Raw genomic sequence first — 14,839 nt, forward strand, 5'->3', positions numbered from 1 at the left:
TGTATTGGGGGATGGGTATGCAGAGTGTTTATTGGGGGATGGGTATGTAGGGGGTGTATTGGGGGATGGGTATGTAGAGGGTGTATTGGGGATGGGTATGTAGAGGGTGTATTGGGGGATGGGTATGTAGAGTGTGTATTGGGGGATGGGTATGTAGAGGGTGTATTGGGGGATGGGTTGTTAAAGGGTGTATTGGGGGATGGGTATATAGAGGGTGTATTGGGGGATGGGTATGTAGAGGGTGTATTGGGGATGGGTATCTAGAGAATGTATTGGGGGATGGGTATGTAGAGGGTGTATTGGGGGATGGGTATGTAGGGGGTGTATTGGGGGATGGGTATGTAGAGGGTGTATTGGGGGATGGGTATGTAGAGGGTGTATTGGGGGATGGGTATGTAGAGTGTGTATTCGGGGATGGGTATATAGAGGGTGTATTGGGGGATGGGTATGTAGAGGGTGTATTGGGGGATGGGTATATAGAGGGTGTATTGGGGGATGGGTATATAGAGGGTGTATTGGGGGATGGGTATGTAGAGGTTGTATTGGGGGATGGGTATGTAGAGGGTGTATTGGGGGATGGGTATGTAGAGGGTGTATTGGGGGATGGGTATGTAGAGGGTGTATTGGGGGATGGGTATGTAGAGGGTGTATTGGGGGATGGGTATGTAGAGGGTGTATTGGGGGGATGGGTATGTAGAGGAGTATTGGGGGATGGGTATGTAGAGGGTGTATTGGGGGATGGGTATGTAGAGGGTGTATTGGGGGATGGGTATGTAGAGGGTGTATTGGGGATGGGTATCTAGAGAATGTATTGGGGATGGGTATGTAGAGGGTGTATTGGGGGATGGGTATGTAGAGTGTGTATTGGGGGATGGGTATGTAGGGGGTGTATTGGGGGATGGGTATGTAGGGGGTGTATTGGGGGATGGGTATGTAGAGGATGTATTGGGGAATGGGTATGTAGAGGGTGTATTAGGGGATGGGTATGTAGAGGGTGTATTGGGGGATGGGTATATAGAGGGTGTATTGGGGGATGGGTATGTAGAGTGTGTATTGGGGGATGGGTATGTAGAGGATGTATTGGGGGATGGGTATGTAGAGGGTGTATTGGGGGATGGGTATATAGAGGGTGTATTGGGGGATGGGTATGTAGAGGGTGTATTTGGGGATGGGTAGTTAGAGGTATATTAGGGATGGGTATGTGGATGTGAATATGGGGATGAGTAATCTGAGGTTATTGGGATATAGGTATGTAAGTGTTATGTAGAAAATGTATTGTCGTGGGTTTGTAAAATGTTTATTGGGGAATGTAAGGTAATGAAGGCGTGAGGTCATTTAGTACAAAAATACAATTGAGTCATTAACGGATGCGATCTCTTTGTATACCGAAATACAGCATAGCTAAACTAAGCGGTGAGGCTATAGATGTTGATCTGTCAGATGAACAAATATATCGAAAGTGGCAATTCCGGCTGGTGGCTTTCGATTGGATTTGTTGATTCAATATTGTGTCGGAAAGGTATTCTATTTAAAGTGTATAGAACAATAAAACAATTTCCTACTTCTAACCATTTGCTTCTGAAATCGATAGTTTATTCCCAGCCACTGATAATCCGATACAAGTCAGTTCTTCCATTTTCAAATCATGTTGGGATGATACTAGTTCATGATATGTTTAAAGAGAAGGAGCTACTCGCTGTTAACTAGTTCGCCTACAGAGCTGTGACAAAATGTGCATTTACTATTTTTTGTGTTTTTAACATTGTGCCACCTTCAACTACCATGTAAAATTTCATGTTGAAACATCTCAATTTTCATCAAGCCAATCTATTTTTCTCGGTGAGTCAAATATGGTTCAAATCCAAGTTTCATGACTAACAGTATTATGTCTATAGTATTTCATAATGGTTCCCTGATTCTAGAAGATTGAGCTTTGTCTAATTTCGTTAGAACATTGTAAACAAATCTTATCCATTTGAAGCCTCATGAATTAAAGAAGTTTTAACATTAATCGGTCCTTCTGCTAAGGTTCATTCAACAGAAGTGAGCTGTAAAGAATTAACATTCTAAACTTAATAAATACCTCTAGATGATAACGGCTCAGTTCTCCGTAAATCAGTTAGAATTTGGACTTGTTTACAGAGTTTCCGTGAACATTTTCTACCATTTTATTAGATACAACACCCCAGTATCTAAAGCTACGTTAGCATACGTCTTCTTTACTTGGGATTTAAATACATAGTGACTGCTTGGTTTGCGCTTACAAAATACTCAAATCTTTGTTTTCTTCACATTAACCTCTAATTTCCACTTTTTTACTGAATTTTTTTAAAGACATCTAGGGAATTTTTCAAAGCTTCAGCAAATTCGGGTATAAGGCTGGTAACGTTGGCATACAGCAGAGTGAAAAGTTTAACCAAAATATTCAGTTTATCCTCCAACTACATAAGAGATAATAATAGTTTTTGTTCGTGAACATAAAGGGAGATTAGAAAATAAGAACGATGCTAGGTTCTAGGCCTGACTGGCTAAACAAGGGAATTATTCAGATTTAGTATTCATCAGACATGATTCTAATAACAGAAAGAACCCTTGTATCCCATCTTACTTTTTATAGCTTTCTCCATTACTCGTCACACACCTTTCTAAAACCGACGAGTGTCGTTTACCGTTTATCATTAAACAAACATACTGATATGTTTCAATAGTAGAATGACCTCAACAGAATCCTGCTTGGCTATTGGAAATTGTATTGTGTTTAGCTGAGTAAATAATGAACCTGATCATGATCGTGTAAACCATTCCCCGACCACATTTGTGTGTCCTGTAATTACTGAGCCAACGTGGTCGTCCTTGTAGTTTTGTATACAAGTTTAATTATCCCAATTGTCGAAGCCGCCGGAATCATTCCAGATTTATTTAATTTAATTCTTTATTAATCTTGTGAGTCAGCTCGAGAAGCACAATTCATTGGCATTTTACATTACATCATGCATCTGTAGATATCTATATACGATTCAATAAAGTGTAATACATCGTATGGATCAAACTAGTTATAGAAGCCGTCAGAGTTGAAGGTAGTAAACATGCGTGGTATATAAACTTGCCCAGATTACTTAATTCTTTAACATTACCAGTTGATATTAAATTGATTAACGTATAGACCGAGAGATTAACCAGATAGTGTGACTTTATATATTTTATTCTAAGATCGTTATAAGAGGGACATTTTTTATGGTATTCATCTTCTACGTCATTTTTACAGAAAGGACAAAATCTTAAAATGTGAGGATTTTTTCTATGCCGTCCAGTTTCTATTAACATATTATGTGAAGATAAACGTATTTTGACAATTGTCTTTTTATAATTAACAGTCATAGACTTAAGTAAGGTTGCAGACATACAGGATGTACATACTCAATAATATGTGTATACAGTGTGTATTTGGATGAGGTTTAAAAGAAAGACTCACAGTCTTGCTCTAGTTCTTGTTCTAGTATTAAAATTAGCCTGCGCCTGTCAGTATTCAGCCAAACCAATGACACATAATTTTTGTTTAACTGAAGCCACCCGTTTTTTACACTGTAGGTTTGATTCACATCCTACAAATATATCCTGATAACATGTACTTAATATACAGTTACTAGATCTTAATGATTTACACCAGTTCTTTAAATTTCTTAATTTGCGCAATATGAGAAAAGGAAATCTGCTAAGTTCAAAATAGATCATTGCATTCGGTGCACATTTACCAACAAAAATGTTTTTACAAAAGGCTAAATGAATTTGTACTATTGTGTAAACCCCACACCTCGCACGCATAGTTGACTACACTGTCAACGTATGCGTCAAAAAGAGACAGCAAAGTACAAAAAAAAAAGATAACTTTGAATTATATGATTTTTTAAGAATAAACAGTGCTTTCCTACACTGTGAAGCTAACTGTTTCTGCTTTACGTTGATATTACAATTGTAATTAAGTTTCAGCCCTAAATATGAAAAAGAAATTACACGTTTAAGTGTGGTACCATCATACTGCCATGATTCATTTTCCTGTAATATAGAAAATTTTCTGAAAACAACTATTTTAGTGTTTTTTTTTTTTTACATTTACTTGAAGCGACCACCTTCTAGTGTATAGCAACAATTCATCTAACATGTGTTGGAGGCCTTCAACACTTTCCAAGAAAAGCACCATGTCGTCGGCGTATATTAGTAATAAGAGCGATAACTTGTAACTTTAAAAGTTAAGCATCACTATTTAGAAATTCCATCTCACAGTCGTTTACAAACATACTGAATAAAATCGTGGTCGAAAGCGACTGATTGAAGGGCAAAAATAGCATCTACCGTACCTAAGCCGGGACGAAAACCAAACTGGGCATCCGTTATTACGTTGTAACTGTCAGCCCATTGCACTAATCTGGTGGTCTAGATTTGAATATGTATTTGATGACAAAAGTTGACTTGGTGATATCACTTTGTCGTTAAAATTATAACTCTTTTGATAACTCTTTTAAAGGAGAAATCTTTTACATTTTCTAAGTGCTAACACTTAGAAGTTTGAATACGTGATATCACTTGAACGATTAAGTGATATCAATTAAAAAGTTAAACGGCGCCCGATAAATTATCAGTAAAACGATGTCCAGTATATCGCTGGTTCAGTAGAACTCTTGTCTATAGGTTTGTGTTAAGAGTATTTATAGCTGTCACGACTCTTGGCTTGTTCGCCAAGATAAGTGATGACTTATAGGTTTAAGGGAGGCACAATTTGTTGCATGCCTATTTTCATCTGGTGCGTGTAATTGTTTAGTTATATATAATTATATGGAAAGGTATAACTTAAGGTAAACAGAATGTAAGATTCAAGTTTTTGACAAGTGTTGACGTCACACATTAACATAATAATGGGAATATTGTAGAGGGAGTCTTTGGAGTATCGACTTCTAGAATTAATCTAAGTGCGTCTGCCTATTTTACTTCGGGGGGGGGGGGGGGGGGGTGTAATGTAATTTTTTTATTCATTTATTTTTCTAATGTGTGGTGTCCTCTCATGTCCTCATGTCCTCTCATGTCCTCATGTCCTCTCATGTCCTCATGTCCTCTCATGTCCTCATGTCCTCTCAGTTATTTAAATAAAGAGTGTGAAGTGATGTCAGGCGATTAGTAAAGTATTTAATTACAACTGTTAATTGTTAATAGATATCCATTTTGGTTCTCTTTAGTCAATGTCTCAACACTAGTACTGGCTGTGTGCTGTGGAAGGTAGATAACTCTATCAGTCTTTTGCAAGCACCTGTTTGTGTATATTGGTTGCTATGGTAACAGCTTTCAATTCATTGCTATCAAACAAAAATCTAATAAAACATTACTTATACCTTACATGCTGTTTTTTTTGCTTTATTTCATGCCAGAGTTACTTTAAATGTAGCAGTTAGAAAAATGATATTTAACACAGGTTGGCGTAATATATATACAACGCCCGTTCGGTTTGGGTTCGGTTTTGTGGTAGACACTAAGCATAGGACCTGCGGCAGTATTGAATGTACTCATTTCTGCTACCGTCTTATTTCTCATGTCTGTGTACCTGTGATCATATTTAAAAGTTACAGAATGCATATTATTTTCATAAAATGTAACCGAGCAAATTTAGATATGCTGTAACCCATTGGAGGTAAACTACATGGAACAGTTATATTTGTTCAAAAGTCTACTCCTGTCATTCCAGCCGGAATTTAGTAGTTACCGTTATTTGCAAGCGTCTAACAGATAGCTGTATAGCTTAGTGATAATGGCCATGGTGTGAAATGGATTATCAGCAAGCGTATTGATTATCGGGACTTAGGTACGTATTGATCTCTTATGATGGGAATGATTTGATAATCTTCATATGTTAGTAATGGTATACATGTATCCCGTAGGTACACCTCGGATATACACTGCGTTGTATACTGAGATAGCAATGTTTACACGGTGAACCTTACAGCAGTGAACATGTAGGAACCTAGAGACTGTCTACATGTTCGGGTTACGGTAAGGAGCCCCGATATAGAACAGTAACTTTGAAGTTCAGCTTTGGTAAGCCAGGTGAGGGAATATTTCATGTATGGTAATATAAAAAATGAAGCTTATAGCCTAGTACTGTTTGAATTAAAGCGAATTAGGGTTGATAAAAAATTGAAATTGATATAAAAAATAGACCTGCTATTTTTTTTTAATATATTATTACAAATAAAATCAATTTGTGACATATACAAGAACAACATAATTAAAAAACATTTCTAATATGAATAACTCATTGTCTGTTACAATATATATATAATAAATGTTGCTAATTACTATAATTAGTCTATATCATGTGTTTAACTCTGGTAAGTGCCACAGGTTGTTACTATAAATAATGTCATGTGTTGTTACTATGATTAATGGTGTTGTTACTATAATTAATGTCATGTGATGTTACTATAAATAATGTCATGTGTTGTTACTATAATAAATGGTGTTGTTACTATAATTAAAGCAATGTGTTGGTACTCTAATTATTTAAGCAATGAAACCTCTGTTCATAACTTATATTCACATTGTCTTACCATTTTTGTCAACTTTGAAAAAAACTAAACAAACACAAAAAAATGACGACTTTTTTAATGTCACATGACCCACTGGGTGTTATAGTCTGAGGCACTGAGTGTTATAGGCGTATGGTGGCAACTGCCTCTTAGTATTGTGTCAATGGGGAAATGTGGAGCAAATGTAAATATAATTATAATATCATGTATTGTTACTGTAATGAATGTCACATGTTGTTACTATAATCAATGTTGTGTGTTGTAACTATAATCAATGTCATGTGTTGTTACTATAATTAATGTCATGTGTTGTTACTATAATCAATGTCGTGTGTTGTTACTATAATTAATGTCATGTGTTGTTACTATAATTAATGTCATATGTTGTTACTATAATCAATGTCATGTGTTGTTACTATAATCAATGTCATGTGTTGTAACTATAATCAATGTCATGTGTTGTAACTATAATCAATGTCATGTGTTGTTACTACAATCAATGTCATGTGTTGTTACTATAATTAATGTCATGTGTTGTTACTATAATTAATGTCATGTGTTGTTACTATAATCAATGTCATGTGTTGTTACTATAATAAATATTGTGTGTCGTAACTATAATTAATGGCATGTGTTACTATAATAAATGTTGTGTGTTGTAACTATAATTAATATCATGTGTTGTTACTATAATTAATGTCATGTGTTGTTAGTATAATTAATGTCATTTTTTGTTACTATAATTATAATGGCACATGCTGTTACTGTAATGAATGTCACATGTTGTTACTATAATAAATGTTGTGTGTTGTAACTATAATTAATGGCATGTGTTGTTTCTATAATTAATGTCACATGTTGTTACTATAATAAATGTTGTGTGTTGTTTGTATAATTAATGGCATGTGTTGTTACTATAATAAATGTTGTGTGTTGTAACTATAATAAATGTTGTGTGTTGTTACTATAATAAATGTTGTGTGTTGTAACTATAATAAATGTTGTGTGTTGTTACTATAATAAATGTTGTGTGTTGTAACTATAATTAATGTCACATGTTGTTACTATAAAAATGTTGTGTGTTGTAACTATAATTAATGGCATGTGTTGTTTCTATAATTAATGTCATTTGTTGTTACTATGCTAAATGTCCTGTGTTGCTACCATAATTATAATGTCATGTGTTGTTACTATAACTAGTGTCATGTGTTGTTACTATAACTAGTGTCATGTGTTGTTGCTACAATTAGAGTTATTTGTTGTTACTATAATTAGTATCATGTGTTTTTTCTATAAATAGTGTTGATATATAACTATATAATTGGTCTCATATCTTGCTATAATAATTGTTGTCATCTGCTGTTACGATAATTCTATTGTCATATATATATAGGTGAGCATGTTTCGTTACAATTGCAAATGCCATTTGATTGTCAGTGTTACACACTGTAAAACTATAATAGTTGTATTTCATTATTAAGACCATTCTCATTTTTGCTTTGTATGTGACCAAATATATAATTGCTGTCATTGCAGATTCAGATTACTAACTCATAGATTGACATAAAACCCCCAATTCAAGATACAGTAAACTAAATGAAAAGACACTGCCGGCAGTGCATGGGTCCGAAACTAGCAACCTCTTGCTATCTCAGTGGACATCATCAATAGGGATTGAATGTATTTTATCCCGTGGTGCACATTAGTGCACTTTGGAAGATATGTATTTATATATAGCTACTGATATTCATTGCTGCAAAGAAAAGGAAAAAAATACATTTAATTCATATATTTACATCAGTTTGATTTGGAATAAAAACATTAAAAACAGAGTCATTTAAATTTTTTTTAACTTTTGATAGTTATATACGTAAAGATGCAAATTAATGGAACAACCGGTGATCATTCCACCAATGTACCATGCTATCGTTTACCGAGTCCTTCCACATTTTCCATTTATTTTTTGCTTTTTATTCAAGGCAAAAAAACCCCAAAAAACATAAAAATAACAAAACAACATCAAATAAATAATTTGTGTTAGATTAGATTTATTTTATGTGTATAGGTGGTAAATAAAGAAAACATAATTAACAAAATGAAACAGGGACTATATTTTCTAGCGTATTAATATTTGACTGATGTATTATGTGAAAAATCAGCACATGAAAAGATGTTTTCATGCTGTGTTTGTTGTTTTCACTTGGTATATTCATATAAAGAATCGATCAGCACTCAGAATGTAAATATATAGCTACATATAGTCAAGCAGGATATTTTGGTGGGTATTCTTGGTGAGCGGATTTGTATGGCTTGCAATGCCATTTAATTCTTGTATTAGATTAGAATCCCCAATGTAATCAGGAGATACACTTACAGACCTGATGTTGTGTCAACAGTGTTTATATCTAGACCAGTTATATTATCAGGTAATTGATTCTACCATTAATATACTATGTTAGTTATGGTAACATGTCTTGTCTCTGTAGAATTGAAGGCCCTGTTCTGGTTTGTGGTAACATGTCTCTGTAGAATTGAAGGTCCTGTTCTGGTTTGTGGTAACAGGTCTCTGTAGAATTGAAGGTCCTGTTCTGGTTTGTGGTAACAGGTCTCTGTAGAATTGAAGGTTCTGCTCTGGTTAGTGGTAACATGTCTCTGTAGAATTGAAGGTTCTGTTCTGGTTTGTGGTAACATGTCTCTGTAGAATTGAAGGTTCTGGTTTGTGGTAATTATATAACATGTCTATGTAGAATTGAAGGTCCTGTTCTGGTTTGTGGTAAAATGTCTCTGTAGAATTGAAGGTTCTGGTTTGTGGTAACATGTCTATGTAGAATTGAAGGTTCTGGTTTGTGGTAACATGTCTATGTAGAATTGAAGGTTCTGGTTTGTGGTAACATGTCTATGTAGAATTGAAGGTCCTGTTCTGGTTTGTGGTAACATGTCTCTGTAGAATTGAAGGTCCTGTTCTGGTTTGTGGTAACATATCTTGTCTCTGTAGAATCAAAGGTTCTGGTTTGTGGTAACATGTCTATGTAGAATTGAAGGTTCTGTTCTTGTTTGTGGTAACATGTCTCTGTAGAATTGAAGGTCCTGTTCTGGTTTGTGGTAACATATCTTGTCTCTGTAGAATTGAAGGTCCTGGTTTGTGGTAACATGTCTATGTAGAATTGAAGGTTCTGGTTTGTGGTAATATATGTCTATGTAGAATTGAAGAACCTGTTCTGGTTTGTGGTAACATGTCTCTGTAGAATCAAAGGTTCTGGTTTGTGGTAACATGTCTATGTAGAATTGAAGATTCTGTTCTTGTTTGTGGTAACATGTCTCTGTAGAATTGAAGAACCTGTTCTGGTTTGTGGAAGCATATCTTGTCTCTGTAGAATTGAATGTCCTGTTCTGGTTTGTGGTAAAATGTCTCTGTAGAATTGAAGGTTCTGGTTTGTGGTAATATATGTCTATGTAGAATTGAAGGTTCTGGTTTGTGGTAACATGTCTCTGTAGAATTGAAGGTTCTGTTCTGGTTTTTGGTAACATGTCTTGTCTCTGTAGAATTGAAGGTCCTGTTCTGGTTTGTGGTAACATGTCTCTGTAGAATTGAAGGTTCTGTTCATGTTTGTGGTAACATGTCTTGTCTCTGTAGAATTGAAGGTCCTGTTCTGGTTTGTGGTAAAATGTCCCTGTAGAATTGAAGGTTCTGGTTTGTGGTAACATGTCTCTGTAGAATTGAAGGTTCTGTTCATGTTTGTGGTAACATGTCTTGTCTCTGTAGAATTGAAGGTCCTGTTCTGGTTTGTGGTAAAATGTCCCTGTAGAATTGAAGGTTCTGGTTTGTGGTAACATGTCTCTGTAGAATTGAAGGTTCTGTTCTGGTTTGTGGTAACATGTCTCTGTAGAATTGAAGGTCCTGTTCTGGTTTGTGGTAAAATGTCTCTGTAGAGTTGAATGTCCTGTTCTGGTTTGTGGTAAAATGTCTCTGTAGAATTGAAGGTCCTGTTCTGGTTTGTGGAAGCATATCTTGTCTCTGTAGAATTGAAGGTTCTGCTCTGGGTTAATTGTGAGTGGGTGTTTAAAAATGTCATATATGATCATTAGATATAATCTTCTACTCTGGGATACTTGCCAGTAATTTGATTCAAGGTAAAACTTTTGTTGAATTGCCACTTTACTAATATGTGTATTATAATACTGCTATACTTTTTTATAACCATTCTTTCTACGTATATTTCAATACCTCTATACTTTTTTTATAACCATTCCTTCTACTAATGGTCTCCTGCAATAGGCTATGCCTAATCGGACAGTAGATTATAAACTATACTACCAAACTCTAATAAAGCCTATAAAATGGGACAGGGAAATGGTGGCAGCATGACAATTTTTGTTTCAAAATATGTACATAATTATATACTGTATTTTAAACCCAGATTTGAAAAGGCCAATTTGTTCAATGGTAAATATGCAGAATACTTGTATATCACAATCACAAATGGTGACATTGGTACACAGAATACTTTATACCACATGATGGCATTGGTACACACAGAATACTTTATACCACATGGTGACATTTGTACACACCGAATACTTTATACCACATGGTGACATTGGTACACATAGAATACTTTATACCACATGGTGACATTGGTACACACAGAATACTATATACCACATGGTGACATTGGTACACACAGAATACTTTATATACCACATGGTGACATTGGTACACAGAATACTTTATACCACATGGTGACATTTGTACACACAGAATACTTTATACCACATGGTGACATTGGTACACACAGAATACTGATATACCACATGGTGACATTGGTACACACAGAATACTCTATACCACATGGTGACATTGGTACACACAGAATACTCTTTACCACATAGTGACATTGGTACACACAGAATACTTTATATACCACATGGTGAGGTTGGTACACACAGCATACTTGTATACCACATGGTGACATTGGTATCACAGAATACTTTATACCACATGGTGACATTGGTACACACAGAATACTTTATATACCACATGGTGACATTGGTACACACAGAATACTTTATATAACACATGGTGACATTGGTACACACAGAATACTTTATACCACATGGTGACATTGGTACACACAGAATACTTTATACCACATGGTGACATTGGTACACACAGAATACTTTATATACCACATGGTGACATTGGTACACACAGAATACTTTATATACCACATGGTGACATTGGTACACACAGAATACTTTATACCACATGGTGAGGTTGGTACACACATAATACTTTATATACCACATGGTGACATTGGTACACACAGAATACTTTATACCACATGGTGACATTGGTACACACAGAATACTCTATACCATATGGTGACATTGGTACACACAGAATACTATATACCACATGGTGACATTGGTACACACAGAATACTTTATATACCACATGGTGACATTGGTACACACAGAATACTTGTATACCACATGGTGACATTGGTACACACAGAATGTTTATATACCACATGGTGACATTGGTACACACAGAATACTTGTATACCACATGGTGACATTGGTACACACAGAATACTTTATATACCACATGGTGACATTGGTACACACAGAATGTTTATATACCACATGGTGACATTGGTACACACAGAATACTCTGTACCACATGGTGACATTGGTACACACAGAATACTTTATATACCACATGGTGACATTGGTACACACAGAATACTTTATACCACATGGTGACATTGGTACACACGTAATACTTGATACCACATGGTGACATTGGTACACACAGAATACTCTATACCACATGGTGAGGTTGGTGCACACGGCATACTTTTATACCGCATGGTGACATTGGTACACACAATACATTTATATTGCATGCTGAAACATTGATTTTGAATAAAATGTTTTTTAAATCAGACAACTTCAGATCTTGTATTTAATACCCACCCATTGTAGTAATGATCCTTGCTATGATGCATATCTCGGTATGTAATGTGATAACAACAGTACTATGGGGGTAGATAAAGGTGTATATCGAGAATAAAAAAACATAGTTCTTGAGACAATGTTATTTACAGTGTAAGTAATAAATAGCATAGAGATCATAGAATAGATTCATGTACATATTAAGTTGGAAATTCCAAAACTTAAATAATATAAGTCACCTTATAACACATGGTCATGTGTCGGTGTGATCAGGTTAGCATAACTATAACAGGACAAACACTAGTGATAACTGATATCATTGGAACAGTTTTCATTTGAACTGAACAAAAATGTACTTAATCTTAAAAGTTTTCAGAAATGTCTTCACATTTGTTACTTATTTAGAAAGATATTTATCTTAGATACAAAGAGTTATTAAAAACTGCAAGCTTTTGAATTTTTTCAAAACATTGATGAATGTTCACTATTCAGTGATTGGATGAAAGTGTAAAATTATCTCTCCAAACTGCTGAACCTCATTGTGAATATTGTTCCTTGGTTTAGGTGGTGTAAGATGAATGACTGTGATTAGCTGTCTGACCATGGCCCGTGTTGGTCCAGGTCAGGATATAGAGATGAGGGATGCAGCAGGACCCCCGGACAATCCCAACGGATCCAGACAGAGTCTACACTACAATGAAACAGCAGTCACTGCTGAAAATGTTGGCGCTGTTCCACCCATGGTAATTATTGGTTTGGGTCGATCTGGGCCTATGAGTTTTATCTTTTAGTTTTGCATTGAAAACATTCTTTTATTGATATTATAAAGAAGCATCATGATAAATAACATGAAAAAAGTGCTAAATGTTCAGAAACAGTTTAGCTCACCTGGCCCAAAGGGCTGGATGGCCATGGCGCATGCAGGGCCCAAAAAGGGGAGCTGGAGGGATTCCTGTATTCTTTTTAATTGCGAATTTTCGCAAAATACTGAATTGATTTTAACAAATTATGGTCGGAAACTTCCTTGGGGAAGGGGAACAGATTTTGCGTAAATGGTGACTTAACTTGACCACCTTGGGTTTATAATATTTGGTAAGTGATCAAGTTTTCAATCAGACACTGAGTTTCCACTTAAAAGTTTGGTTACCCAGGTGATTTGTCCCCCATTGTCGTATTAGGGAGTTTCCCCAGGTATGCTATCTATCTACCAATAAAGGAGGCTTGTTTTATTTAACTAATATAGTAATTATCACAATACATTACAGAATGTCATCAGCAAGGAAGTGAAATGGATAAAGAAAAACATAAGGAAGCGCCAGTGTCGGCTCATCGTGGAGAAGACGCCTAAAACAGATCAGTAAGTACTAGCTGTTATACCACAGGAAATCTTACAAGATACCGATCGCTGATTAAGGTGTACTGACAGTCATACAATGTGCTATAGTAGGAGACATTATATACCGTGAAGTATTACCTCTCATTTATCATATTTCATTTTTTTTTCAATAAAATCCATATTTTATCACATAACATCAGGCATGTCCCTCCATTAAGGCTAAGTGATAGATATTGTAAGGTACATGTATAATAACACTATTGTGACATTAAGGCTAAGTGATAGATGTTGTAAGGTACATGTATAATAACACTATTGTGACATTAAGGCTAAGTGATAGATATTGTAAGGTACATGTATAATAACACAATTGTGACATTAAGGCTAAGTGATAGATATTGTAAGGTACATGTATAATAACACTATTGTGACATTAAGGCTAAGTGATAGATATTGTAAGGTACATGTATAATAACACTATTGTGACATTAAGGCTAAGTGATAGATGTTGTAAGGTACATGTATAATAACACTATTGTGACATTAAGGCTAAGTGATAGATATTGTAAGGTACATGTATAATAACACTATTGTGACATTAAGGCTAAGTGATAGATATTGTAAGGTACATGTATAATAACACTACTGTGACATTAAGGCTAAGTGATAGATATTGTAAGGTACATGTATAATAATATAACACTTTTGTGACATTAAGGCTAAGTGATAGATATATTGTAAGGTACATGTATAATAACACTATTGTGACATTAAGGCTAAGTGATAGATATATTGTAAGGTACATGTATAATAACACTATTGTGACATTAAGGCTAAGTGATAGATATTGTAAGGTACATGTATAATAACACAATTGTGACATTAAGGCTAAGTGATAGATATTGTAAGGTACATGTATAATGACACTATTGTGACATTAAGGCTAAGTGATAGATATTGTAAGGTACATGTA

At 35.1% G+C, this 14,839-nt stretch overlaps 1 protein-coding gene across 6 annotated transcripts in view; it reads left to right on the forward strand.

Annotated features, from left to right (window-relative positions):
- The first annotated feature begins 5,779 nt into the window (after window positions 1-5,779).
- The window catches only part of LOC117314822 (transient receptor potential cation channel subfamily M member-like 2), a 74,466-nt gene continuing 65,406 nt past the window's right edge, over window positions 5,780-14,839 (forward strand). For 5 of the 6 annotated variants that reach the window (XM_033868969.1, XM_033868945.1, XM_033868930.1 and 2 more), the window contains exons 1-3: window positions 5,780-5,848; window positions 13,095-13,273; window positions 13,796-13,887. In XM_033868969.1, coding sequence (XP_033724860.1) covers window positions 13,109-13,273; window positions 13,796-13,887 — 257 coding nt within the window. In that variant the 5' untranslated portion in view covers window positions 5,780-5,848; window positions 13,095-13,108. Of the gene's footprint in view, window positions 5,849-5,964; window positions 6,091-13,094; window positions 13,274-13,795; window positions 13,888-14,839 lie in introns of those variants that run through there. The other variant, XM_033868936.1, reaches the window with a different exon arrangement.

The sequence above is a fragment of the Pecten maximus genome, chromosome 2 (genome assembly GCF_902652985.1).
Source record: "Pecten maximus chromosome 2, xPecMax1.1, whole genome shotgun sequence".
Lineage (NCBI taxonomy): Eukaryota > Metazoa > Mollusca > Bivalvia > Pectinida > Pectinidae > Pecten > Pecten maximus.